Here is a 27,506-nt window from a genome sequence, read left to right as displayed (position 1 = left end):
CGCTCAGCTTCATTCCCTCATTCTCAGACTTCAGTGTTCCTTCAGTCTTCACTGAGATCCTAACCTCTTTCACATGGTCAAGAGCTATTTTGGCCACCACTTTTGAATAACTAAATAATGATTGATTTCAGCAATTTCAACATTTCACAAATATTTTCCTGAGATAAGCTCAACTCTCCATGCATTTTCACTGCACTTGCAGGTGAAATTATATTGACTCCCCATCAAGGAAAGGAGATCATGTAATCCAATCCTTTATCTCTGGGTTCAGATGCTCCCTTTCCAAATAAACTATGAGTCACTCTCCTGACAGAAAGTTACATATGGTAAGTCCCTCTTCCTTTTCAGATAGGTAGATTTTAGCTTCTAGAGAAGAACTGAATACATATTAAAATGTGGAGCAAGAAATATGTGTAGGTCCCTGAATGGGACAGTGTCACAGGCTTTCCGTTTTTTTGTGATGGACTCAGAGACACAGCGCCTGGTCCACCTGCTTCTGGCTGCCCCACATCCCTCCTCTGTCTTGCCCGGCATGGCCCTGTCTGAAGTCTTTACTTTCTTGACACTGACCTAACACAGTGAGGCTCATAAGTTGAGTCTAAAGCTTCAGCTTACATGTACTGGAAGATCAACAAGACAATGTTTATTGGACTCCAGCTCAGCATGGATGCACTTTGTGTCTGAGCGAAAACCCGGTATTATGTGCCCATTTGGTTTTGCCGGTTTGGGGGTCATCTGAAATATTATTGTCACTGTACCTCTCTGTGATCAGCACAGACTACATTTCAAGGAAATCTGGGTGCGTCCCCTTTAAGAAACGTGAAACCCCGCCCCGTGCTCACAGCCTTTGTACTTCCCAGCAACCCTCCGTGTGAGGCGGAACATTTCTCTGGAGGTTGGGGGTCACCGCCTCTTGCCGGGGACGGGAGCGTTGTGAACTACATTACCCTGAAAGCACTGCGCCGCGCGTCAGGGGCACTGGACCAATGAAGACTCGGGAAGAGGCACTTCCGTTCTGGAGGGCGGCGTTTGGGCGGGCCTTCCGGCGTGGATCGGCGACATTTTGTAAACACGGATCTGTTCACTGGTGGTGAGGTTGAGGACGCTGGTCTAGCCCGAGATCAAGGAACTAGGAAGCTGCTGTGCCAGCTGCTCTGAGGCAGCTCTGAGGCGGTCTAAGGCTCGGCGTGGGCGCCATCCAGCCTGACTCTGTTGCGGGGCCGGGACGGGGGCTGCAGTGCCCGGGCCCCACCTTCGCACACAGACTCCCTTGGCGGCGGCAGCGCTGATGGGTCCAATTCAGGTAAACGCTGCGCCCTCAGAGCCCTCCCCCAACTCTTCTCATTCTGCACTGTTTCTGATCTTACCAATTTTTTCTTACGCGTGTCCTATGTTTATATTTATTCGTGCCCCCAAACCTTGGTTTTCCGAATTTTAAAATAATGACCTGCGTGGAGAAAAATTGCACAGAACTTATACATACAGTTGAATAAGCAGCTCTAAAATTAGTATCTGTTAAGCGCTGAAGTCAAAAAATGCGATCCCAGAAGCCGCCAGTGGGGTCCTTCAAAACAATTATACCCATCCCTCAAAAGTTAAAGTATTGTCTGTTGTTTAAAGTAAGCGTTTCCTTGCTTTTCTTGATAGTTTTGCCAACTATGTGGAAAATATTCGATGGCTGTAGTTTAGTTCCGGTCGCTTGTTTTAAAACTTAATTAATGGAATCGTATAAGTATTATGATGTGTTTTTCTTCATTTGCACAATATGGTGTGACCTTACGCATGTTTTTCATGCAGGGTATCTATTTTCCTTTTTGTGTAGTATTCTGTAGATATGAATACATGAGTAAAATGTCTGTACGTTTTCCTGTTGAAAGCCTTTTTTTGCCTATGGTTTTTTGTTTGGGTTTTTTTTTTTTTTTTCGGTTTGCTTTCTGTATCTATAAGCACTAGTACTGTAGCCATACTTGGAATGTGTTCTGGAGTATATAAAGCACACATCTGTCTAGTTTATGTGTTAAAATTTTTATTGTATTTAAATTAACATTTCCACTTACTCATCTTGTTTTGCTCTGTGTTACTAATTTTAACTTAGTTCTTTGAATGAAAATTATACTTAAACTATTTCATAATTATATTTTGACACACACTTATGCCTTACATAAACTTACTTTTTTACTGTCTGCACACACACAGAGGGTTTTCGTGTTTTAAGAGATTGTGCTCTTCCACTAATATTTATTTTACTGTTAAATAATTTTCCTCTGGTGATCTTGTAAGAGAAAATGATTAAAATATTTTGTTAAAATACTTGTTTTAAGAGGGCTGAAAAGAATCATTGTAAGGATAAAAAGTCATAATGCTTCGAAACCCTAGCAGGATATTAAGAGCTCAAGAAGATATTTCCATGTCTATGAGGATGGAATAGAGGCTAGGTCCTATATCTTATTTCCTTTCTCTTAAGTTTAAAGAGTCCAAAATGAGGTCCAGTTAACCCCAACTGCTGGAGGCCAAGCACTTTTACTGATTCTAGGAACAACCCCTTTATCAGAGATTCATTTTGAATGCATAGTCAGAAAAATGGTGGTTCTGTTCTCTTCCACCAGAGAGAAAAGCATGTAGGAAATTACAGATAATCTGAATATTTATGGAAAATTTAACACCAAAGAATATGGATAAGTATTAAAAGTACATATTCTTAAATTATACTATACAATGTTATAGTAATTTCAAATCAGAATTTAATCTATGGATTATGTAAGCTGGGATTTTATATAAAACAATAATTTTTAATATAACCAGAGTAAAATTTGAAAAGGAAGTATAAGAACTCCTGGCCACCTGTTAGGGCCAGCTACAAGCTATGGGAAGAGAAAAATATGATATAGGCAAGGGACAAACAGATAGAAAAAGGGAAACAAATGGAAGTGTCTGGAAGTGTAAGAAACAGACCTGTACGTAAAATGAGACTAAATTTTGATATTTGTTGCTCAGGGCTTTAATAGTGCTATATGACCTGCCAACACCACTTCCTCGCCAACACGATCCCTTATTCTTCTGGCTTACTGGGCTTCAGTCACACCATCCTCGTGGGTGCTGCTCAAACACACCAGGCATGACTCTGACAGAGAGGATTTTCACCTTTTTGTCCCACTTCTGGGAAGCCTTTTCTCAAGTTATCCATGTGACTTTATGGCACAACTCTATAACATTTTTCTGCCCTCTTTTACATGCTTTATTTTTCCCTTGAGCATTTATCTTTGACTTCAGTATTAAACGGTTCACTCATTAATCTTCTTTTTCGTCTATGTTGCTGATGGGAATTAAAGTTACATGGCCCTGCTCTTCCCACAGGTTCCACACTCAGCAGAACCACTTATGGACACTGCACTGGTGAGTGTCAGGTGTCCTGGAACTCTTTTGCTGCCACCCTTCCTGGCCTTGGTATCTCAAGACCCTAGAGAAACCGTAAGCCCAGGTTTCTAAGTCCAGGCCAGAGGTTATATGGACAGATACTCATTTTTGGCAGCCAGTGGACTGAGATGTGAAAGGTTGTCTTAGGTACAGGGGTTAGTATGTACAAATGCTTGGGGATGAGAGTGAGATGGGAGTGTTCTAGGACTTCTAGGTCTCTATTAATGTCTGGTGAGGATGGAGAGCAAGGGGGCCAGAGTCAGGCCTAGAGTGGTACTTTGAGAAGTTGCACCTAGAATGGTACTCTCAGAAGTCTGTTCTGAGAGTGATAGCAGCCATGGTATATTTGGAACAGAGGAGAAAAATGATCTTACTTAGGATTTAAAAGGCTACCCCTGGGTGCAGAATGCAGAACAGACTGGGGGAGAGGAAGACAAGGAGATTATCAAGGAGGCTGTTGCAGTCATCCAGATAAGCATTGGTTGTGGCTGACAGGGTGGGTGGATGTGGAGGTAGGAGAAACACTTGGCTTCTGGATTTGCTTTTAAAGTAGGGACTGACCAGATTTTCTAAGGTAGAGGGATCACAGATGACTCCAGAGTTTTTTCCCTTTGCATCTGGGAGTGTGGAAGTACCATCAAACTGAGATGCAGAAGTCAGTGGTAGGAGTCCTTTTTACCGAGAGTATTAGGATTTGGGTTTTGGCCATGTTGAGTTTCAGCTGTTTCAGTGACTCCCAAGTATAGGAGACAAGTGGACAGCTGAACATGCAGATCTAGAGTGCTGGGGAGGGTTCAGGATGCATTAGGGGACAAGGGAGGAAAGGGGGGCTGTGGGTGTCACAAAGACATTCAAGGAACAGGACTGATCATCAGTGACACAGAAGGGGGTGGTGAAAGTCCACGAGGTGGCCCAGGTTTTTATGGGAGAGTGGCTGTGAAATTGATGCAAAGGGAAAGCAGAAATGGAGGTGAAGTGATAGTGAAGTCAGGCTGCTGTTATTTCTCCTCCTATGCACTCACCAGACTTTTGTGGTGGAACTTGGGGAGTTTCTGTCACAGTGTCAGATGAGTTTACCTTAGGTGTGTCAAGTGGGTGTGGATTTTAAATGGGTGTTTAAAGGTTCTAATTGGTGAAGAGACATAGTGAGGAATACAGAAGTGGAACCAGACCAGGGGTATTTAGATCTGCATGTTTTGACTGAGGTTAAAGTCAGGAACAAGGCCTGCTGGGGAAGCCTTCAGAACAGGGCTGGGGAACCACCAGTGGAGAGATGGGGTACGGTGGGATCCAGTTGCATTGGCAGGCACTTTCTGATGCCATGTGCAGAGGATATGTGAGGAGGCAGGAGACATGCCAATTTTGTGGGCCGGGTGGTGGTGATGGGGATCAGATGTATGAGGAGTTAGCCAGTGAGTAATACGCATGTGGGGAAGGTTTGTGACCACGTTGCCCCAGGGCCCTCATACAAGGAGTTTGAGAGGACAATGAGCCCAAGTTTGTTTGTGTCTAGGTAACGTGATCCTGGGGACTCTCAGGCTGTTGTCGCGCGAGAGAGGGAGGGTGTCCTGCATACCAGGTCCACAGCTTAGATGGCATCTATCTGTCCACCTGCCTGTTGCTGCTGAGAGTTGTACCTAGTGCTCAAGGAAGCACAAAGAGTTATTCAGTACCAGTGCCCTCTGAGTTAGGGAGCTGGGGAGGATGATGAACCCAGAGTGAGTATGGGTTAGGGGTACTTATGGGGTCCTGGGGAGAGAGGCTGCTTATGGAGACATCTGTCCCTGTCATCACAGGGCTCTGTGACCTTTGAGGACGTGGCTGTGTACTTTTCCCAGGAGGAATGGAGGCTTCTTGATGAGGCCCAGAGATTCCTGTACCATGATGTCATGCTGGAGACCTTTGCACTTGTTGCATCATTGGGTAAGGCCCTCACACCTATCCCAGCATCCTGGGCAGGCCTCTGCCTTTCCCCTTTTTTCCAAAGGCAAGTCTGTTTTTTCACAGCTAGACAGTGTGCACATCTCTATTACTGCTTCCCTGTCATCTGTGCTGTCGGTGCTAAGGCTAAGTGTGTATATGACCTCCTTTCACAAGTAGACCTAATGCCAAGTGCTCTGAAGTTTTTTCAGTGAAGATTTTCTGTGTCAGATGACTTGGAATTAGTCCAGTGGGTTTCATTAGTCTCAGCCACTCCCTGCTAAGTTGACTGTAGACCCATGCCACCTCTGTACTCCATGTTCTGCCCTTTTCTGGCTGTCATTTTCTGGGGCCTGACAGTACCAGGAAATGCTCGGACCCGACATGGTCACTTTTTGTGGGGTCCACCTGGCTGTTGCTGTGATATTCTCCTCAAAGATTCAATATGTGATACTGTTTTTCTTTCCTTAGATTGTTTTGGAATTGATTGCCCTTGTGGGCCAGTGTTGACCGCTCACCTGTCCTGTCTTTCCCTTAGGACTTGCATTTTCTAGGTCGCATGTTGTACAAGTGAAGCTGAGAGGAGAACCCTGGGTACTTGACAGAGTGGACATGACTCCAGGCACAACATGAGGGGCTCAAAGTGAACCTGGGTCTGGTGATTGGCATCAGGGGAAGGATGTGATATTATGGTTGGAGTCAAGTCATATCAGGAACATGTCCTGTGCCTAGCACTGTTTTGGTGCCAAGGACAGTGACTGTGTACCTCATTTCTATCTTTCCTACCCATTCTTGACACTTTACTTCTTCTGTCATATCTACTCTGACTTCGAACCCAGGATTATCCCTCACTTCTCTGTCTTCCATTCTGCATTGGTCCTCTCCATCCTCACTCCTCTGTGCTTTTCAGTATTGGCCTACACTTAACGTGTCATGAGTTCTGCACCTATCCTCAAAATAGTCCTTGAACACCAGCTACTCAGTGACAATCGGATTTTCCTGGGCCTGGACACAGCTTTCCATACAGCACACATGTGTCACCAGCAACCAAGGCCCTGGTGAAAACCATTCCTGGAGGAGTGAGTTGTGGACCCCAGCTCCTCCGTGTGCTCCACCCCATCCTTGTGCCTTTTGCCTGGTGAGTCCTCCCTGTCCTGTGACGTGGGGAGGCACAGTCCTGCACAGCTGCGCTTTCTTTACCTGCCCCCAGCTCCCTTGTCCTGAAAACAGTCCCATGGATTATTTCCTTGGTATGTCAGACACATATTTGATATTTGTGATGGGGCTGCCTCCTTCTACCAAAATCTACATGAAGTTCATACATATGTCTGTGCTTTCAGGTTGTTGGCATGGAGCAGAGGTCAAGGAGACACCTTCTGAACAGAATGTTTTTGTAGAAGTGCCACGAATAAATACTTCAAAGACAAACCTGTCCACCCAGGAGGCCTATCCCTGGGAGAGGTGTAGCCCAGACTTAGAAGGTGGTTTGCATCTAGCTGAGGACCTCAGAACAAACCCTGGCCAGAAACTGTGTGGGTCAAGTGTGAAATTTCACCAGCACAGTGGAAAGAACCTCTTTAGAAGAGATGTGGGTAAGGCCTTTATGAACAGCCACATAGTCCATGCATCCAAGAAGTCTTCCACATGCCAGGAGGCTGGGAAGAATTTCCCTGGTAGCTCTAGCCTTCTCCAGCACCAGGTCACTCCACAAAAGGACGCCGAATGTGTGGAAGCCTTTCACAATGAACAACGGCACTATAAGTGCAGTGAATGTGGTAAAGCCTTCTGCCGCAAGTACAGGCTTGCTCAGCACCAGAGAGTCCACACTGGAGAGAGGCCTTATGAATGCATTGAATGTGGGAAAACCTTCAGCTATAAACACATACTTATTCAGCACCAGAGAGTCCACACTGGAGAAAGGCCTTATGAGTGCAGGGAATGTGGGAAGGCTTTTAGCAACAAACCCACACTTGTTCGGCATCAGCGAATTCACACTGGAGAAAGGCCTTATGAGTGTAGTGAATGTGGCAAATTCTTTAGCCAAAGCTCCAGCCTCAGTGAACATCAGAGAATTCACACTGGATCACGGCCTTATAAATGCAACGAATGTGGAAAATTCTTTACGTCCAACTCCAACCTAATTAAACACCGGCGAGTTCACACAGGCACAAGGCCTTATGAGTGCAGTGAATGTGGGAAATTCTTTAACCAAAGTCCCAGCCTCATTAAACATCAGAGAATCCACACTGGTGAACGGCCATATGAATGCAGTGAATGTGGGAAACTTTTTAGCCAAAGCTCTACTCTCATTAAGCACCAGAGAGTTCACACTGGAGTAAGGCCTTATAAATGCATTGAATGTGGGAAACTTTTTAGCCAAAGCTTTGGCCTCACTCAACACCAGAGAATTCACACTGGAGAAAGGCCATATGAGTGCACTGAATGTGGAGAATTCTTTAGCCAAAACACCCAACTTACTCAACACCGAAAAGTTCACACTACAGAGAGGCCTCTTGAGTGTAGCAAATGTGGAAAAGTCTTCAGTCAAAGGTCTGCTCTGACTGAGCACCAGAAACTTCACAGCCCAGACAGACCCTTTGAGTGCAGTGAATGTAGGAAAGCTTTCAGCCGAAGGTCTAACCTCATTCGTCACCAGAAAGTTCATACTGGAGAAAGGCCTTCAAATGAGATGAGGAGAGCAGTGAATGAGCTGTCTCCTTAGTTAATACATCATACTGAATAGGCTCTGTGAGGGAGTCATCAACTGGAAGTTGAATGCCATACATCTGAACAGCCCTAGTGTGTAGATTGCCTCTGAGTACCAGGTTCAGAGGAAGCTTTTAAGGAGCTACACTCTACTTTCTAACCTGTGCAGGGCCCTTGCCAGACTAACGTTAGTGTGAGTTTCTGTGGTAAAAATCATCTTACTTCTACCAAGTGGCAGTCACCTCAGTGTAATCAGGGTAGGTAGACCTCTGTTTTCTCGCATCCTGTGGAGGGAAGCATGAGTAGCCTGAGCACTTGGGTGTTACCATTCTCTTGTGTCTAACTGACTAGGCCATGGACTTAACCAGCTTTGACCAAGGTGACCCAGTCTGGGTTCTGCTGGTGGCTTACAGAGGGTTACCTTTTTCAGTGGCATTATTTCATGTCATACTCCGGATGGATTTTTCTAGCTCTATGTCACCTGTTTGGGAATTTTGTATACCTCAGTGGGGATAGTATCATGGCAGAGAATAGTTTTCATTGCAGTTTGTGTCTAATTTGCATTGCTGTCCAAGGCCTCCTGCAGGGCTTTGTGGGAATAATGTTGTGACCTGGATATCAGAATTTTTGGTGGGTCCTTACATCACCCTTAGAAGAGGAGAGTTGTGAGAACCACCAGTGTTTTTTTGTTTGTTTCTTTCTTTCTTTTTGTGTCGTACGTGGGCCTCTCACTGTTGTGGCCTCTCCCATTGTGGAGCACAGGCTCCGGACGCACAGGCTCAGCGGCCATGGCTCACGGGCCCAGCCGCTCTGCAGCATGTGGGATCTTCCCGGACTGGGGCACGAACCCGTGTCCCCTGCATCAGCAGGCAGACTCTCAACCACTGCGCCACCAGGGAAGCCCCACCAGTGTTTTTTGGAGCAGCATGAGTTGTTCTCTTTTTCACAGAGGATGTCACATCATACCCCCTGTACTGTTCTAGAGAAGAAGTTCTCTAAGTCCAGCTGGAAAAGAGCCATAAGCCATAATGTCCACAACGTCGTAGGCTGGTGTTGCTGAGCGTTAGATTACAGACATTAGGTGGGAACCATATTTGGTACAGAAACACTCAGGGAATTAGTAGGAAGTGAGAGACAAGAAAACAAGTAGGGATGAGCCTTTTCTAAAGCTGCATCCAGTAAAGCAACTGTACTCTGATAAAAAGACAAATTGCTGTAATTTGGGATCTTTAGGAAAATAAAAAATAAAGTTGCATTCACAAATGTACTGGGATTATGGCCATAAAGGATAAAGTTTTTGCAGAAATCCTTAGGAGGTACAGGGCTGTTTCTCTTCTCCTGAGGTCCAAGTCAGTGTCAGACTGAATACTGTAAAGGTTTTAGGATCCCACAGCATCTCCAAATTGTTTATCTCAAGGCCGTTGCTGCAGTGAAAAGAAAAAATGAGGAAGGGGAAAATCGTGTAATCCTGGCATGTTATTTTTATGACTCGGGAAGAGGTCCTGGATAACTCAAGTAGAAACACCTTTCATTGCTATAAAGACAGGTGTCTTTATTGCTACTGTGACAGTCCCTCCCATGAGACAAGAAGAGTTGATGGAGTTGATGTGTTGGTTTCCAGAGTTCTACTTTTCCAAAAAGGAGATTCAGATTTTTATGTGAAGCCAATTTTTATTAAAACTTAATCGAGCTATATCGTTGGTAGGCACTCAACTGAATATACTTAAAATGTACAGCTTGGTAAGTTTTAGTATGTGTAAAATCACAACCATCATTATAATAACAAACATCCATCAGTTCCATATCTACCTTGACATCTCTCCATGGGCTCCCAGGCAACTACTGTTGACTTTCTTTCACATTCAATTAGTTAATGTTTTCTAGAGTTTTAATATCATTGGAATCTTAATGTGTTTACTTTTGTATTTGCCTTTTTCTTTCATGGTGCATGATTATCTTGAGAATCATCCAAGTTGCTGATGTGAATAGTTCTGTTTTTTTTTCTTTTTGCCATGCCACAAGGCTTGTGGGATCTTAGTTCCCTGACCAGGGACTGAACCCAGGCCCTGAGCAGTGAAAGCACGGAGTCCTAACCACTTGACCACTAGGGAATTCCATAATAGTTTATTGTTTTAATTCCTGAAAAATACACTGTTTGGATATACCACCCTTTGATTGTTTATCCATTCATCTGTTAAATGATGGGGTTTTGTGGTTTGTTTCTGGTTTGGCTATCACAGATAATCTTATTATGAATGTACATAAAATTCTTTATATAAATATATGGTTTCATCTTCTAAAGTGAATGACTGGACCCTTTTGCATTCCCATTAATTGTATGGGAGGATTCAAGTTCCCCTATATCCTTCACCTGTACTTGGTTGTTATATTAAATGTATTAAATATTAACCTGTTTTAAAAGTGTGTAGAGTTATCTTACTGTGGTCTGATGACATTTCCCTAATGGTTCATCATGTTGAACATTTTTAATGTGTTCATTTGCCAGCTGTGTATCTTAGATGTTCACAGTAGTTATTTTCCAACTGGTAGTGAATGTTGGCTGATATTTCCCTTTTTATAATAACTAAGAAGACAATAAAAGAAATGTGTTAGAACTTGAGTTTTCTGAAGTTACTTTGCTGGGTGGAATGTTTGTGCTATTCCCAGCGTACAGTCCCCATTAACTTATTCTCCATTACTTTTTTTTTTAAATTGATTTTTGGCTGGGTTGAATCTTCGTTGGTGGGACCGGGCTTTCTCTAGTTGCAGCGAGCGGGGGCTGCTCTTCGTTGCGGTGTGCAGGCTTCTCATTGCGGTGGCTTCTCTCGCTGCGGAGCACAGGTTCTAGTCATGCAGGCTTCAGTAGTTGTAGCTCATGGCCTCTAGAGCACAGGTTCAGTAGTTGTGGCACATGGGCTTAGTTCTGTGGAATGTGACATCTTCCTGGACCAGAGCTTGAACCCGTGTCCCCTGCATTGGCATGCAGATTATCAACCACTGCACCACCAGGGAAGCCCCGTTACTTTCTTAAGTCTAGACAAGTAATAAAACAATGAATCGACCCTTGGTTGTAGTGTTTGCCAATTTCCCTGGTACACATACTCCAACTGTGGCAATTTCAAGTTGTGAACATGAGGTTGTTACCAAACCAGGTAGCATTTCCAGAGGTGCACAAGCCAAACACTGAGACACCAAGGTTTGCTGGAGAGAAAAAATTCATTCACAGGGCAGCCAATGGAGGAGACAGGAGAGCAAGCCTGAGATCCACCTCCCTGGAGTTGGGGTCCTTGAGTTATTTATGGGATAAAGACACAAGGTGGTCTTAGGTGTGGGGAAAGGTGATAGGGTGTGAGAAAATGTGAGGTGATTGGTGTGTGCGGATGTATCTGCATTACATGTTTCTTCATGGGATGCATGTTCAGAAATAGTCACTTTGCATGATCTGAGGGTGGAGTTTTTGGCCATCTGATGTCCAAAGGGCATTCACTGAACACTTGTGCAGGCCAAATTTTACGGGTTGGTAGTTACAATCAGTCTTAACTAGCTCAAAGTGTGTAAGAGCTGACTCTTAAGTTCCTAAAATAACAACTGGGTGGACTTCCCTGGTGGCACAGTGGTTAAGAATCTGCTTGCCGGGCTTCCCTTGTGGCACAGTGGTTGAGAGTCCACCTGCCAATGCAGGGGACACGGGTTCGTGCCCCGGTCTGGGAAGATCCCACATGCCGCGGAGAGGCTGGGCCCGTGAGCCATGACTGCTGAGCCTGCGCGTCCGGAGCCTGTGCTCCGCAACGGGAGAGGCCACAACAGTGAGAGGCCCACGTACCGCAAAAAAAAAAAAAAAAAGAATCTGCCTGCCAATGCAGGGAACACGGGTTCAAGCCCTGGTCCGGGAGGATCCCACACGATGTGGAGCAATTAAACCAATGCACCTAGAGCCCGTGCTCTGCAATGAGAAGCCACTGCAATGAGAAGCTGGTGCACCACAACGATGAGTAGTCCCTGCTCGCCACAAGTAGAGAAAGCCCGCATGCAGCAACAAAGACCCAAGACAGCCAAAAACAAAAACAAAAACAACTGGGGCTCCCTTTACTATAGTGATCCATACATCAGAGGTGTTATTTACAGGGGTTGTTAGGGAGTCTTGTGATATTACTTAGGCCATATGAAGCTTGGAGCATATGCAACTAAAGAGAGAAAAAAGCTAAAACAAACTTAATCAGTGAAGGCAGTTTACAAGCAGAGGGGTTTTGACAAGCTGTTCCATTATCTGTGGTTCTGTAAGACAAACTCAAGGATTTCTGTTACTCACCAGCTTCTGTTAACCCTATGGGGCATGGTTTCAAAGTCACCCAGTGTGGACTTGGGAAGATGTGAAGTAGCACACCATTACAGTCTGTTTCCATTATACAGATACCCATAAATAACACTGAGAACATAGATTAGGATAAAATGTAAAAGAATTCCGAAGGGACAAGTTTTGAGTATTTTCACTTGACTTGTGTAAAGGATGACATCACAGGCCTGAGTTGTCCAGTCTATTCATTCCAAAGAAATGTGTGGCACTTACTTGTCCAACTCCTGCGAGACAATCTCCAAGCTCTTGATACATTCACTAATAAAAGTGTCTTTATTTACCTGGTCCTTGGGTTGTGCTAGGCAGTTTATGCTAATACTGTGATTTATGGTGGGGGGGCCTTAGGTCTCTGTATCAGTTTGACATTTGGAGAAGCTAGAGAGTAAGGTCAGCCACACAGGTGTCCCTGTGTGTGACAGATACTCCAAAAGAACCCTGGACAACACCAAGGCTTGTGTGAGGTTCCCTGGTAACAGTACTCCATGTGTGCTGTCACAAATTGATGCTGTGAGACTTAAGCGAGGGGGCAACTGGAACCTGGCAATGTGGTCCCACTTGGACTCTGTCCTATAGTGCCATCTTCCTTTACTGCTTTTAATCTGTATCCTTTCACTGTAATAAACTAGCTACTGAGCTTAACTTTCTTTAACTTTCTTTCACCTGTAACAGATATGTTTCTCTAGAACTATTTTTTTTTTTTTTGGCTGCTTGGGTCTTTGTTGCTACTCGTGGGCTTTCTCTAGTTGCAGCAAGCTACTCTTCATTGTGGTGCATGGGCTTCTCATTGTGGTGGCTTCTTGTTGTGGAGCATGGGCTAAAGGCGTGGGCTTCAGTCATAGAGCCAGTGATGGTGTCCCATCCAGTGACCAACACATATTTCTTACTCCACATTTTGATATGTATTCAGTTTTTATTTATTTATTTATTTATTTATTTATTTATTTATTTATTTATTTATTTATTTATTTATTTATGGCTGTGTTGGGTCTCGTTGCTGTGCACGGGCTTTCTCTAGTTGCAGTGAGTGGGGGCTACTCTTCATTGCACTGCGCGGGCTTCTCATTGTCGTGGCTTCTCTTGTTGCAGAGCACCGGCTCTAGGTGCACAGGCTTCAGTAGTTGTGGCACACGGGCTCAGTAGTTGTGGCTCACGGGCTCTAGAGCACAGGCTGAGTAGTTGTGGTGCACGGGCTTAGTTGCTTTGCAGCATGTGGGATCTTCCCGGACCAGGGCTCGAACCCGTGTCCCCTGCATTGGCAGGCGGATTCTTAACCACTGCACTACCAGGGAAGCCCTCTAGAACTATTTTTCCTAATTTAATTGAGTAACTACATAATCACTGTTAATAACTTTCTGTAATATTCATTTCAAGTATTTTTCAGAGATGATTTCAACTCCCTGTGCATTCAGTGTTGCTGCAATTTCAGGTTACTTGATAAATCAGTTCCCATCAAGGAGATGGGATCATGGAATCCCAAACCTTTGTCTCTCGAGTGGGATGCCCCCTTCGTACCCAGGCTTCGAAGGTTAGAAGGTCACAAGCTATCTTGGCAGGAAATGACATGTGATAATTCGCTCTCCTTTATGGATAGGTTTCAATCCTTAAATATGCCTGTTTCTGAAAGTCTGCCGATTCCTGAATGCCAGACTTCCCAAAAACTCATATGAGAACTGCTCTGGCTTTTTTTGAGGTGACTGCCTGACAATTAGAACTCTCCCTTACAGGCAGGCAAACAGGAATTTCCTTTTTTTGTTGTTGAGTCAGATACCAAGTTCAATTCACTGTTAGTTCACAAGTTTGCAAACCTTTCAACGGTTCAACCTGTTAAAACTTATGACAGTTATGAGTTTGGACTTGTGACAAACTGATACACACGTGAGATTGAAAAGGCAATATTTTCTATTCTTGCTGAACTTGCTGTTATCTATATTTTACATATACTGAATACAGAAATGGAAAATGCAAATGTAAATTTTGTGATGAATTTCCTGAAGAGTGGATATTCACTAAATGTGGTAAAAGTCCTCTCCGAGGTCTTTGTATGATACGCAGTTGTTCATTAAAATTGAAAATGATGGACAGGTTACTAACTGTTAAGCATGAGAGATGTATGATTTCCTCAACTAGTGTCAAAGCAAGTGAAAAAATAATTTTTAAGACAAATTCAGATTAAGAAGGTAAAATAGTAATAGGAGAAGTTGTAAGGAGCTTCCACACTGAGTATCATCAGTCCTCCAGCTCACACTACTGTTGAGCCTGTGTCTCACTAATCAATGTTCAGTGGACAAAAGGAACAAGATAAACTGGATATATCCACTGTAGAAGCTATGTTACAACCTATTATGTTTATTGTGGAAGTCCCACTGAGATACCGTCTGCACTGCCTGTCACCGCAGACCCCAGCCTTCCACCAGCTGCAGTACCCACATATGTCCCTTGTGCCTTGCTGCTCAAGGTCAACTTGAGTCCTTGAAGACATGGTAAGTCAGCAGTAGGTCTAAACTCTGCTCTGTGTTGAGTTTCGTGGCTTTTCGTTCTCAGTTTGACACCTGGATTTTATTGTTAGTTCCCTGTTGTTTGAGATACTTGGTGGATCATGCCATTCCTTTTCATACTGTTTTTGATGTCCTTTGAGTTATGTTTTTTGTTTTTGGGGTTTTTTTTTCCTGGGCTGTCTGGATCACACAGAGAAGTCCTGTGTGCCTGTGTTTCTGAATAGCATAACTATCCTAAGGATGATTTGGGCCTTCAATGGCCACTCTGGGGGACACTTGATTTGAACAAAAGGGTTAATTTGAAAGACACCTTTGAAAATAAAGGAAATAAGAGTTCTCAGGCCCAATGGATAGTATTTTTTCTTAGTATGCAGAGGACTCCAAATTAAATTCTGAAATAAAAGTTACATCCCTAAGGCTTCTCTGGTGGTGCAGTGGTTGAGAATCTGCCTGCCAATGCAGGGGACACGGGTTCGAGCCCTGGTCTGGGAAGATCCCACATGCCGCAGAGCAACTGTGCCCGTGAGCCACAACTACTGAGCCTGCGCGTCTGGAGCTTATGCTCCACAATGAGAGGCCGCGATAGTGAGAGGCCCGCACACCGCGATGAAGAATGGCCCCCACTTGCCACAACTGGAGAAAGCCCTCGCACAGAAACAAAGACCCAACACAGCCAAAAATAAATACACATGAAAAAAAAAAGTTTAAAAAGTTACATCACTAAAAGATTTTTTGGCCAAAACTAATGAGCAAGTCGACAAACTTCAGCAGGAAAAAAGTAGACTCATTCCCCTGTAAATCCACCCTCTCTTTGTCCTGCAGTAGCCTCCCACATCCAGTGCTCCCACCCCCTTATCCTTCTGATCTCTCTCCTTAGCACCTCTCCCCCTACTCTTTCCCTTTTGCTCAGACCCCCTACTGTAACTGAGCAAAAGCCAAACTGACATTGAGTGTTTGCAGCAAAGTAAGAGTTTGTTGCAGGGCACCAATCAAGGGAGTGGGAGACAAGTCTGACACCCACTGCAATTGGGTCTTTGAGTTGTGGGGTTTTAGAGGGGAGGAACAAAGAAGCTGGGTTTAATCATCTGGTGACATTTCTTAATCATAGTTTCAGGAATAAGGATGCCTATGATTTATGAGTCTCTTGTCTGGTGGTCCATGACCAGGAAAAATCGACTGTATAGTAATTTAATCATTAAAACAAAAATATTTTTAAACTATAGGAGATTTTCAGACAGACTAGAAAGAATTCCTAATTTCAACAGTTGGGAGTCACAGAGGTGCTGATGTTAAGAGCAGCTGTTTCATGTCATTTTGCCAATGGTGTTAAATGTGAAGGTGGAGACTTAATTCAAAAATAGAACTTGGAATAATTAGCCCTGGGACATCCCTGGTGTTCCAGTGGTAAATAATCCGCCATACAATGCAGGGGATGCGGGTTCGATCCCTGGTCAGGGAACTAAGATCCCGCGTGCCAAAACTACTGAGCCCGTGCGCCTCAACGAAGATCCCACGCGTGCCACAACTGAAGACCTGATGCAGCCAAAAATAAATAAAGTAAATAAATAATAATTTAAAAAAAGAATAATTAGCCCCTTTTGAACTACAAAGCCTGGCAGCTCATATTTACAAGACAGGATCTGAAGAAAACATGTGTCCTTGCAGATCAGCAGGGACTATGGGGCCCACATCCCAACCAACCACCTATTGAAAAGGACACTTGTAAATACTGTCAATAGAAGAGAAACTGGAAAAAAGCATCTCCCATCTTATGAAGAAAAACCAAGTTACTTCAAATAACTCACAGATTTTCCCCATTTCAACAGTAACACTTGGACCATTGACTGAAAAATCACAAGCATTCCTCCTGCTCTGTGATACCATCCCTGTAAATTTAATAGAAAAAGACTTACTAAACTACACGTTGCTAATTATCCTATGGGTAAAAGGAGAAATTACAAGGGAAATTTAAAAAACATAAATATTTTGAACTAGATGAAGATAAAAATGCTACATATAAAAATTGATGTAGGAACTCCCCTGGTGGTGCAGTGGTTAAGACTCCACACCCCCAATGCAGGGAGCCCAGGTTTGATTCCTGGTCAGGGAACTAGATCTCACATTCATGCCACAACTAAGAGTTCACATGCCACAACTAAGGAGCCCGTGAGCTGCAACTAAGGAGCCTGCCTGTTGCAACTAAGACCTGGTGCAACCAAATAAATAATTAAATATTTTTTTAAAATCCCCAAATCTACAAAGCCATTATCACTCATCTATATAGATATAAAATACATCAACAAAATATCAGAAAACTGTCTCAGCAACATACACAAAGGAGTATACAACGTGATCTGGGGGATTTGTCCCAGGAAATGCAATGTTGGCTTAACATCTGAATATCAATTAATGGAATAAACCATATAATAAAATAAAAGACAATAAGACCCCCACACACAGCCACACGATTATTATCTCAATAAATGAAAAAACTGGAATGGAGAGTGTAGAAATAGACGAACACAAATACATTCAAGTGGTTTTTGAAAAGGGAACAAAGGAAAAGGAATGGAGAAAAAAGTCTTTTCAACAAATGGACTTTAAAAAGTGATCCAGGGACTTCCCTGGTGGTGCAGTGGTTAAGACGCCACCTGCCAATGCAGGGGTCGTGGGGTCGAGCCCTGGTCCAAGAAGATCCCACATGCCACAGTGCAACTAAGCCCGTGTGCCATAACTACTGATCCTGCACTCTAGAGCCCGTGAGCCATAACTACTGAGCCTGTGTGCCACAGCTACTGAAGCCAGTGCGCCTACAGCCTATGCTCCACAACAAGAGAAACCACCACAATGAGAAGCCTCCACACTGCAATGAAGAGTAACCCCCGCTAGCCACAACTAGAGAAAGCCTGCACGCATCACTGAAGACCTAATGAAGACAAAAATATAAATAAATAAATACATTTATTTAAAAAAAAAGAAAAAAGACTCCATGCTCCCAATGCAGGGGCTCCAGTAGGGGAACATAAAGATAAAGATCTTTATACACATAAAGATCCCACATACCGCAAGTGCGCCTGCGCACTGCAACTAGAGAAGCCTGTACGCCACAGTGAAGCCCCAGTGAGCCAAAATAAAATTAATTAATTAAAAAAAATGCTAAGAGATAGTAAAATAGGTAATAAATTATGTATCCTGTTTATAAAATAAATAAAGAAACAATAAAAAAGTGACCTAGGGAATTCCCTGGTGGTCCAGTGGTTAGGGCTCCATTTCCACTGCAGGGGGCATGGGTTTGATACCTGGTAGGGGAACTAAGATCCCACAAACTGTGCAGCACAGCCAAAAAAAAAGTGATCCAGACACACATCTTATACCTTTTACAAATATTTTCTCAAAACTATAAAGCACCTCGAAGATAACATAGGAGACAATGTAAGTTACCTTGGGTTTAGCAATCACTTTTTAGATGCAACACCAAAAACACAATCCATGAAAGAAAAACATAGTAATCTGGACTTGACTAAAATTTAAAATTTCTGCTCTGCAAGACACTGTTAAAAGAATATGAAGAGGGACTTCCCTGGTGGTCCAGTGATAAAGAATCTGCCTTCCAATGCAGGGAACATGGGTTCGATCCCTGGTCGGGGAACTAAGATCCCACATGCCACAGGGCAACTAAGCCTGCACGCCACAGCTGAGCTCACGCACCTCAATGAGAGAGCCCGTGTGCTGCAAACTACAGAGCCCATGCACCCTGGAGCCCGCATGCCACAACTAGACAGAGAAAACCCACACGCCACAACTAGAGAGAAGCCTATGCATCACAACGAAGAACGTGCATGCCACCACAAAGGATCCCACGTGCTGCAACTAAGACCTGATGCAGCCAAAAAAAGCTAGCCATCAAAAGCTTATTAAAAAGAGAAGAATATGAAGATATTCATCATATATTATTAGGGAACTGCAAGTGAAAGCAACAACAATATACTATTACTACACACCTATGTGAATGGCAAAAGTCCAAAACACTGACATCAAATGCTGATGAGGATATGGAGCAACAGGAACACTCACCCATTGCTGGTGGGAGTGCAGAATGACAGCCACTTTGGAAGAGAGTTTCTTACAAAACTAAACATACTCTTACTATATGACCCAGTAAATCATGCTCCTTGGCTTGAACCCAAACAAATTGAAAACTTATACCCACACAAAACCTACACACAATGCATAATGCAGGTTTATTGATAAGTGCCAAAACTTGGAAGCAATCAAGATGCCCCTCAGTCAGTGAATGGATAAACAAACTGTGGTATAGCCATACAATGGAATGTTATTCAGTAATACCTTATACACAAATCTTCATTGGAGCTTTATTTGTAACAGCCAAAAATTGGAAACAACCTAAACATCCACTAACAGGTGAATAGATAAAAAACAAATGTGGTATATCTATACAATGGAATAATTCTCAACAATACAAACGAACAACTGATACATGCAACAAGATGGATTAATCTCAAAATAGTTATAGTTAGTGAAAAATGCCAGAGTCCCACTTCCCAGAAAGTATATACCATAGGATTCTGTTTATATGAAATACTAGAAAGTGCTTGCTATTACTTGTGAATTGTGAGAAAGGGGGTTAGAAAGGACTGGAAGGAAAGGATTATAAAGGGACACAAGGAATATTTAGGTTGTGTGGGATATCTCCATTATCTTGGTTGTATGGTCTCATCAGTATATACACACATGGTGAAACATAACACGTTTTACACTTTACATATATTCATTTTATTTCATGTCACAATACCTCAATAAAGATGTTAAGAACTCAATGTTCCCCATAAAAATCCGTATTTACCATTCCTCTTGGAAAGTCACATCTGGCAACTGTTCTGGTTCAACCATATCCCTCTCCCCACAATTTAGGGGGATAAGCCCTTCTTCAATATCAGCAAAAACTGGAGAGCAATGAAGTCCACATCCACTACTGTCACTAGGAATGTTGGCTGGGTCAGACAAGCCCGATCCCTGGATCTCCCTTTTGTCAGTGCTGGGGTTCCTACCTGTGCCTGTGATGGCCATAACATCAACAGCCGAGGGAGGTACAGAAATCTGCAAACCTTTAGATTATCTATTGTGACAGTCCGTTGGCCACAGAAGACTCAGATATCTGAAGGTCCTTAGAATTTCTGTACCATTCATGCCATACAGCCAAAATCACATGGACATTTACAGATGCCTCCGTTAGAATAGGCACACATCCTCTCACTAGCCACAGTCATCCTCACTCCAGTATCTCAGCGTTTCTATACCAACTATGATTCTCATATTGCCCTAAAAGGCTAAAGACTTCCAGTCAATGATACTTGCCTATGGGATTCTGGACATCAAGGACTGGCTCCTGTACAGGTCCAGGAGACAGAAATCCCTCAAAAGTGATGGGGAATATGGGACATTCCCTAGGAAAAAAGGACCCAATTCATGTTGCTTCCACAAGCACTGGAGATTTCCACACCAACTGTGCCCTCCTCAGAATGAACTCTGGGCTCACAGGAAATCCTGACTTCTAAGCCACAGGATTAGGTGCACAAAGCTCTTCAGACTTTTCTAGCAAGCCTTGGGCAACAATGCAAACTAGGCCAAACTAGACTGAGAGGTATTCTCTGCCATCCTACTGTTCCTTCTGAGGCACATAAAGTTGGTGCCAACAATAGGTGTTCCTCCCTTCAGGCTGGCGAAACCCATTTTTTTTTCAATCCATTAGACACAATGAACTGACCTCCCAAGAGTAAAAGCTGCCACAGCAGGCCTTTATCACTGCACAAACCAGAGTAGCATGGGGCAGGGAGTTCCAAAGTTGGGTGACTTGAAAGCAGGATAAATAAGTCACAGCTATCATGTTACAGTCAACATTGTCAAGGAAATCTTGTCTGGTAATCACCAGCAGATTCCAGTTCAGATCCTTTCGGCCAGAGATAGATCATGGTCACTCAGAACCCCGTCATGGGGAAGGAAATGAGGATCTTCAATACACTCAGAACATTCACGATCCCCTAGAGGGATCAGGAGAGACAGCACAGGGCTCCACCTTTCCTGAGCATATTGGAGTAACTGACAGACACTGTGGAAACTTAACACCAATGAGATGGCTTCCACCACAGGCACTGGCAGTGATATAACTGTCAAGAGCCCTGGACAGTTGAGGAAGTGCAATGCACCTCATGAGAGCTTCTCACCTATGTGGTACTTATCGGGAATCTCCCCAGGGTGGATGTACGATTGTACAAGGTTGACCTGCTGGCTCCCTCACAAAGGGCACTCACAGAGCTCTTCTCTGGTGTGAGTCCTAATACCTTGAACAAGGATACAGCACATTTTCTGCATTCATAAGGCCTTTCTCTAGCGTGAACCTTCTGGCTGCTAAACAAGTGTAACAGATGCAGCTAAAGGGCCACCAAAGATGTTGCATTCATGAGGCCCTTCACCAGTGTGAACTTTCTGGTGCCGAACAAGATGGGAGTTTCTGCTATAGGCTTTCCCACATTCACTGCACATGTAAGGCTTCTCTCCAGTGTGAACCCTCTGGTGAAGGATGAGGCTAGAGTTGTGGCTAAAGAATTTCCCACATTCACTGCACTCATAAGGCCTTGCTCCAGTGTGGACTTTCTTGTGCTGAACAAGGTGGGAGCTACTAATGTAGGCTTTCCCACATTCACTACACACATAAGGCCTTACCCCACTGTGAACCCTCTGGTGTAGAATGAGGCTGGAGTTGTGGCTAAAGCATTTCCCACATTCACTGCACTCAAAAGGCTTCGCTCCAGTGTGAATTCTCTGATGCACAATGAGGTTGTAGCTATGGCTAAAGAATTTTCCACATTCGCTACACTCATAAGGCCTTTCTCCGGTGTGGATTTTCTGGTGCTGTACTAGCGTGTCTTTACGGCTGAAGGCCTTTCCACACTTGCTGCACTCATAAGGCCTTGCTCCAGTGTGAATTATCTGGTGCTGAACAAGTGTGTCTTTGCAGCCAAAAGCCTTCCCACATTTGCCACACACATAAGACCTTGCTCCTGTGTGGACTCTCCTATGTTTAATGAGGCTGGAGTTATGGCTAAAGAATTTTCCACATTCTATGCACTCGTAAGGCCTTGCCCCAGTGTGAATTCTCCAGTGCTCAATAAGGTGAGAGCTTTGGCTAAAGAATTTCCCACATTCACTGCACTCATAAGGCCTTTCTCCAGTGTGAACTCTCTGGTGCTGCACAAGGTGGGAGCTTCTGCTGTAGGCTTTTCCACATTCACTGCAGTCATAAGACCTTTCTCCAGTGTGAACTCTCTGGTGCTGAACAAGCGTGTTTTTGCGGCTAAAAGCTTTTCCACATTCGCCGCACTCATAAGGCCTTTCTCCAGTGTGAATTCTTTGGTGCTGAACAAGGTGGGAGCTTCTGCTATAAGCTTTTCCACATTCACTGCATGTATACTGTCGTTTTCCAGTGTGAAATTTCTGGTGGGTTTTTAGGTGAGACAGGTGAATGAAGGCCTTTCTACACTCCTTACACACATGTGAAATTTCTCCACTATGAATTTTATTGTGATGAGTAAGAGCCGAATTCTCCTTGGACAGATCTCCACATGGTAGGCACCTAAAAGCTCGCACTTCAGCCTGAGTTATCTGGTTGTCATGGAGAGTGAAGGTGTTCAGGAAGGCTTTCCCATTGTCACTGCAATTAAGAAGCATCAGTTCATCATGGTCTCCCTGGTGTCGCCCGAGTCTGGAGCTTTGTGGAAAAGGCTCCATGAACTCAGCCCTTCTGCATGGACTCATTCCATTGTGAGTACTTTGGTGCTGGAAGAGGCCAGAGCTATCTGGCAAGTCCATCCCTTCCTCCCTGCAAGTAAAACGTCTCCCTAACATGTGGACAGCACAGCTCTTCACAAGTAAGGCCCCATCATCATCCCTTCTGATGGGATTCTTCCCACTATATTGCTTCTGAGGCTGATAAAAGTTTTCACTGAACAGGAATCCTCGCCCACAGGGGTCACATGTGTACTGTTTCTGTGCAGGGCATGATCTCTGGTGTTCAGCCAGGTGCAAAATGTCTTTCAAGAGTGGGTCACATATCTCACATGGGTGGGCTTTCTGGATAAATGGACATGACTCAGGAGTCCTGACCTCTGATACTCCTACAAGAATGCTCTGCTCAGAAGGGGCCTCCTCATTGTCTGATTCACACCAACAACCTGAAAGCAAAGAAATGCTAGTGAAGGACATGTTGATTTTGGTGGGAAGCAGCAACTCCATCACATATGTATGTGTGACACACCAATGAATGAGTCCACTGGCTTTTGACAAGATGAGGGAGCCAGGATCAGGGTGAGGAAGCATCCATTGTCAGTCCTGGGCCTCTAAACGTCACAGTATGGAGGAACTCTAACGCTGGGTTAAGACACAGTGATGGTGGACAGTACCAGAAGTAGAGGCAAGGTCTCCAACTCACTCCTCTACAAAAGGGTTTCAGCAGGGCCTCAGCTGCTGGTGTCAGGTGAGCTCTGTGCAGAAGGCTGCGTCCAACCCCAGGAAAATCTGATTGCAAGTAAGTAGCTGGTTCTTAAGGACTACATACGGATATGTGCACAACTCATGACACATTATAGTAGCCAATGTTGCAGAGCAATGTGGACGGAGAAGAGGAGAATGAGTGAGAGACACAGAGGCCAGAGAGGTGGGGAAACAACAAAGGGATGGAAGACAGAAGAGAAACGTCAAGTGCCAAGAATGGGGAAGGAAAGGGAGAAGTGAGGTACTGCTATGTGCCTTGGCAAGAAAACACTGGTGAACACAAAGCAGGTTCAGTATGATGTGAACTCAGCCCTAAGATGGCTCTCTTTCAGCTCCCATGCAGCAGGGCAAGGCCCTCTATGGCCTCTCTCACTGTGGCTGGAGTCAGGGCTCCCTGTCAGGCACCCGGGGCTTCCTGCCCCTCTCTACCTGGGCAACTACATGGGATCCGGAAGATGGAGGTTGTAAAAAAAACAAAACAAAACATAGGGGAAACTAACACAACATTATGAATCAACTATACTGCAAGAAAAAACAAAACAAAACATAGAGCAGATGAGTGACCTAGACAGACCCATCCCACAAAAAATAGAAAATGTTAAAAAAAAAAAAAAGACAAAAAAACCCGAAGGAGGATTCGGCGGAACATCCCTGTGTCTTCCACAAGCAGTGACCATGTCAGTACCTACAATTCCTGGCATAGTCATGCACCAGGAAATCTCAGCCAGAAGATGGGGGCAGAACATGGACACAGAGGCATTATGGACATGGAAGTGCCCAAGCCAGACAGAATCTGTGAAGCAGAGTGAAAGAGCCCTGAACTCCTAACCCGATCCTGAAAGGCTTTGGGCATAGGTGTCGGGACTGCTCAGCAAGGGAGGGGACACCACACACGGCCCAGCCTTGGCACCCACAGCACCTACTCTGGGAAACAAAGAAGGGAAGGAGAAGAGTCACTGATCTGGCTGGACTGAAAGAGCTGCCCCAAGGGAAGTGGGGAGAAAGCAAACCCCAAGGACACTGGAGTGGGCATGAGGGCCTGTGGAAGGCAGCCTCTCCGATGGCCCCCAAGAATGCCTACCTCCCAGTATTCCTGCCCCTGTGTAGGCCGCTTCCCTTGACCATAGGCTGGACTGATTGACCCATTTCTAAGGAACAGAACAGGGCAAAAATGATGGGATCATTTTCTACAGGTCAGGTTAGAAAAAGACCAGCCATCATCCTGGACGTTCTCTCTTGCACACTTGCTCAGAGAAGGCACTTTCCATGTTATGAGGTGCACTACAGAAAGGCCACCATGACAAGGAACCGAGGGAGGCCTCTGACCAACAGCCAGTGAGGAACTAACGCTCACAGTTCAACAAGCCGCAAGAAATTACATCTTGGAAACACAAAACATGAGTGAGTTTGTAAGTGGATTCTTCCCGAGAATGGCCTTCAGATGAGAACACAGGTTTGGCTGACAGCTTGACTGAAACCTCGTGAGAGACCCTGAGCCAAAAGCACCCAGGTAAGCTGTGACAAGCGAGGTTCCTGGTACACTGAAAGTTACATAACGCATTTTAATTGTTTTAAGTCACTAACTTTTGGAGTAATTTGCCATGTACCAATAGATAACTGAAACAGGGACTTACCCAGCGAGGCAACAAGTGCAAAGTTCTCCAGCATCACATCACGGTACAGGAGTCTCTGAACTTCCTCAAGGAGCTCCCACTCCTCCCGGGAGAAGTACACAAGTACATCCTCAAAGGTCACACAGCCCTGCCACAAAGGGGACAGTTGAGCTCACACACAACAGGAGTCCCCAGTCTACCCATTAACCTACCCACCCCCTTGTCCCTATCCTCCCCAGCTGCCCAATTCAGAGGCGATACTAGACCTTAACACCACTATTGCCTTCTCTCTCCTGTCTCTCTGATCGCTGTGTGCAGCCCAGAACAGAACCAGGCATCTGAGCAGATATATTAATATATTATGGAAGCTATGGGCCTTGCATGAGGGGCACCAAACACTCTCCAGCTGGCATCCTCCAGAACATGCCTCCCAGACACAACTTTGAGGCCATCAGTCCACACTGCTCCCAACATGTACATCACTCTGAACCACCTTCGTCATATCGGGACCACAACCCATTAACACTGACAACCTTCTGATCCACACCATATGCACCTCCAAGGCAACCTCCACTCCTGAAGTCACTCTGCATACAGTATCCAGGAAGTACTCATATGTCTTTATGACAGGCACCACTGCCACCCAGGTGCCTAAGGACTCCCAACTCAACCTTACCTCCAAGCATTTACACATGCTGTTCCTGGGTCTAATACACTCTTCCAGTCCTCATCCTATTGGCTGCAAGAAGCAGGAACCTCTTCATATAACTCTCGATCTAAATTTAGGATGCTGAGCTAGAAAGGACCCCTCCGTTAAAGCTCCCAGACTCAAGTGCAGGGGACAGGGCAGGTGAAGAGTCCCAGAATCTCACTATGTCTCATCAGAAAATCTCCAACGACCCTAGTTTTAAAACATATACAAAATCCATACACCTCTCTAACCTCCACTGCCACCACTCTGGTCCACCCACCATCAACACTCACCTGGACTGTTGCAGTAGACTCCACCCTGGTCTCCCTGCCCACCCTCAGGCTTCCCCAATCTTTCCACTCTGCTACAAGAGGAAGCCTGTTAACACCTATGTCAGATCACTTCCCTTCTCTGTTACACACCTTCCATGGCTCCCGCCACCACCAGAAAAGAGGCCCAGCTCCTCAGGCTGCCATTCTAGGCCTGATTCCTGACTGCCTGCTCTCTATTCTCACCAAACATAACATAAACCTGCGGTTTCCTGAACACTCCTAATTCATTCTCACCTCCAAGTGTTCGTACCAGTTGGCTCCTGGGCCTTGGAAGCCATTTCACGCCTCACCCCATCAACACTGGGAAAGGGAACCTCGCCACATATCCACCGTCAAGGACCGCCCTTCACCGCCTTTATACTCAAGAGAAGGGAGCGATGAAGGCGAAGTGCTGAAAGCTCTAGAACACACCATCCCCTACACCTGAAGCGGTGAGGGCTTGAGGGACCCTCCACTCACCTGAGCTCGGTCCATAAGCGCCGCGGCCGCCATGGGATCCTCTGAGCAGAACCGGGTCGAGAAACTGGCGACTGGAGCGGGCTCTGCGGAAGCAGCCGAACCCCCACCCCACACTGGGCGGAGTGGCCTCGGGACGACTATCGCACTCAGAGCCTCAGGCTCCCCCTTGTAAAAAGGCGCTCAGGCTCAGGGTGCCGCCTCCGGAAGCGGACGAGGACGGAGGGCGGGTGAGAAGGCCTCGGGAAGAGCGCAGCCCCGGCCAGCACCTCCGCGCAAGGCGGCCCGTAACACGACGGGGACCATGGATCCTAACAACGACGCGGAGGGAGATCCTATCCTTTCTACTGTCCTTCCCTGTTCGCTTCCGAAGAGCCGCATGGAAGGCGGACCCCAGCAAGGCCTCCCAGCCAACCTCCTCAGCCACTCCCGACAGCCTTGGCGCAAGCAGAAGACGTCACGGCCGCGACACCGGAAGTCCCGCCTCTGCCGGCAAGGGCGTCAGGAAACGCCCATCTTCCGGACTGTCATTGGCGCAGCGCGGATGCGCCGGGCACAGACTTCTGGGTAAAGGAGTTTGTGTCCTCATACCAACTTTCCGGCTCTCCACGACAACGGTGCGGAGTCTGGTGGAGGGAGAAATATCGGGGAGGAATTTGGTCGCGGAGGGCCAGAACCCCTCTTAAAGGCGACGCGTCCAGATTTCCGTGGTCACCTGTGACAACGCCGCGTCCTCCGCCGTCTCCAGCAGGTGGAGCATTCTTTCATCCTGGGAGAACTGCTTCACCTCTCTTGAGTTTTGGGGACTGAGATTTAAATTGAACAATGAATATCCCTCTCTCGTGCAGTCTTCGTTTAAAAACATGAAATGTACCTCTAATTCGTTCATACCCAAATTGGGTCAGCATCACTGTGAACTTACTAATAATGCAAGTTCTCGGATCCAACCTACACCTT

At 45.2% G+C, this 27,506-nt stretch overlaps 1 protein-coding gene and 1 long non-coding RNA gene across 2 annotated transcripts; one reads left to right on the top strand and one right to left on the bottom strand.

The window, feature by feature from the left end:
* The first annotated feature begins 1,069 nt into the window (after positions 1 to 1,069).
* Positions 1,070 to 8,070, top strand: LOC309836559 (uncharacterized protein). Its single transcript, XM_082676665.1, has 4 exons — positions 1,070 to 1,303; positions 3,355 to 3,393; positions 5,211 to 5,337; positions 6,675 to 8,070. The coding sequence occupies exons 1-4, from the start codon at positions 1,289 to 1,291 to the stop codon at positions 8,054 to 8,056; spliced, it is 1,563 nt and encodes a 520-aa protein (XP_082532791.1). The 5' UTR covers positions 1,070 to 1,288; the 3' UTR covers positions 8,057 to 8,070.
* A 1,292-nt stretch (positions 8,071 to 9,362) lies between these two features.
* Positions 9,363 to 26,962, bottom strand: LOC309836561. The gene is made up of 3 exons (XR_014298169.1): positions 26,553 to 26,962; positions 25,092 to 25,218; positions 9,363 to 9,464 (listed from the first exon to the last, which is right to left on the bottom strand). It is a non-coding gene; the product is annotated as an uncharacterized lncRNA (long non-coding RNA).
* Between the last annotated feature and the right edge of the window lie 544 nt (positions 26,963 to 27,506).

This window comes from Grampus griseus, assembly GCF_964374135.1.
Source record: "Grampus griseus genome assembly, chromosome: 19".
In the NCBI taxonomy this organism is placed as follows: domain Eukaryota; kingdom Metazoa; phylum Chordata; class Mammalia; order Artiodactyla; family Delphinidae; genus Grampus; species Grampus griseus.
Note: the sequence above shows the minus strand (reverse complement) of the source record. Positions and strands in the feature narration are given on the sequence as shown.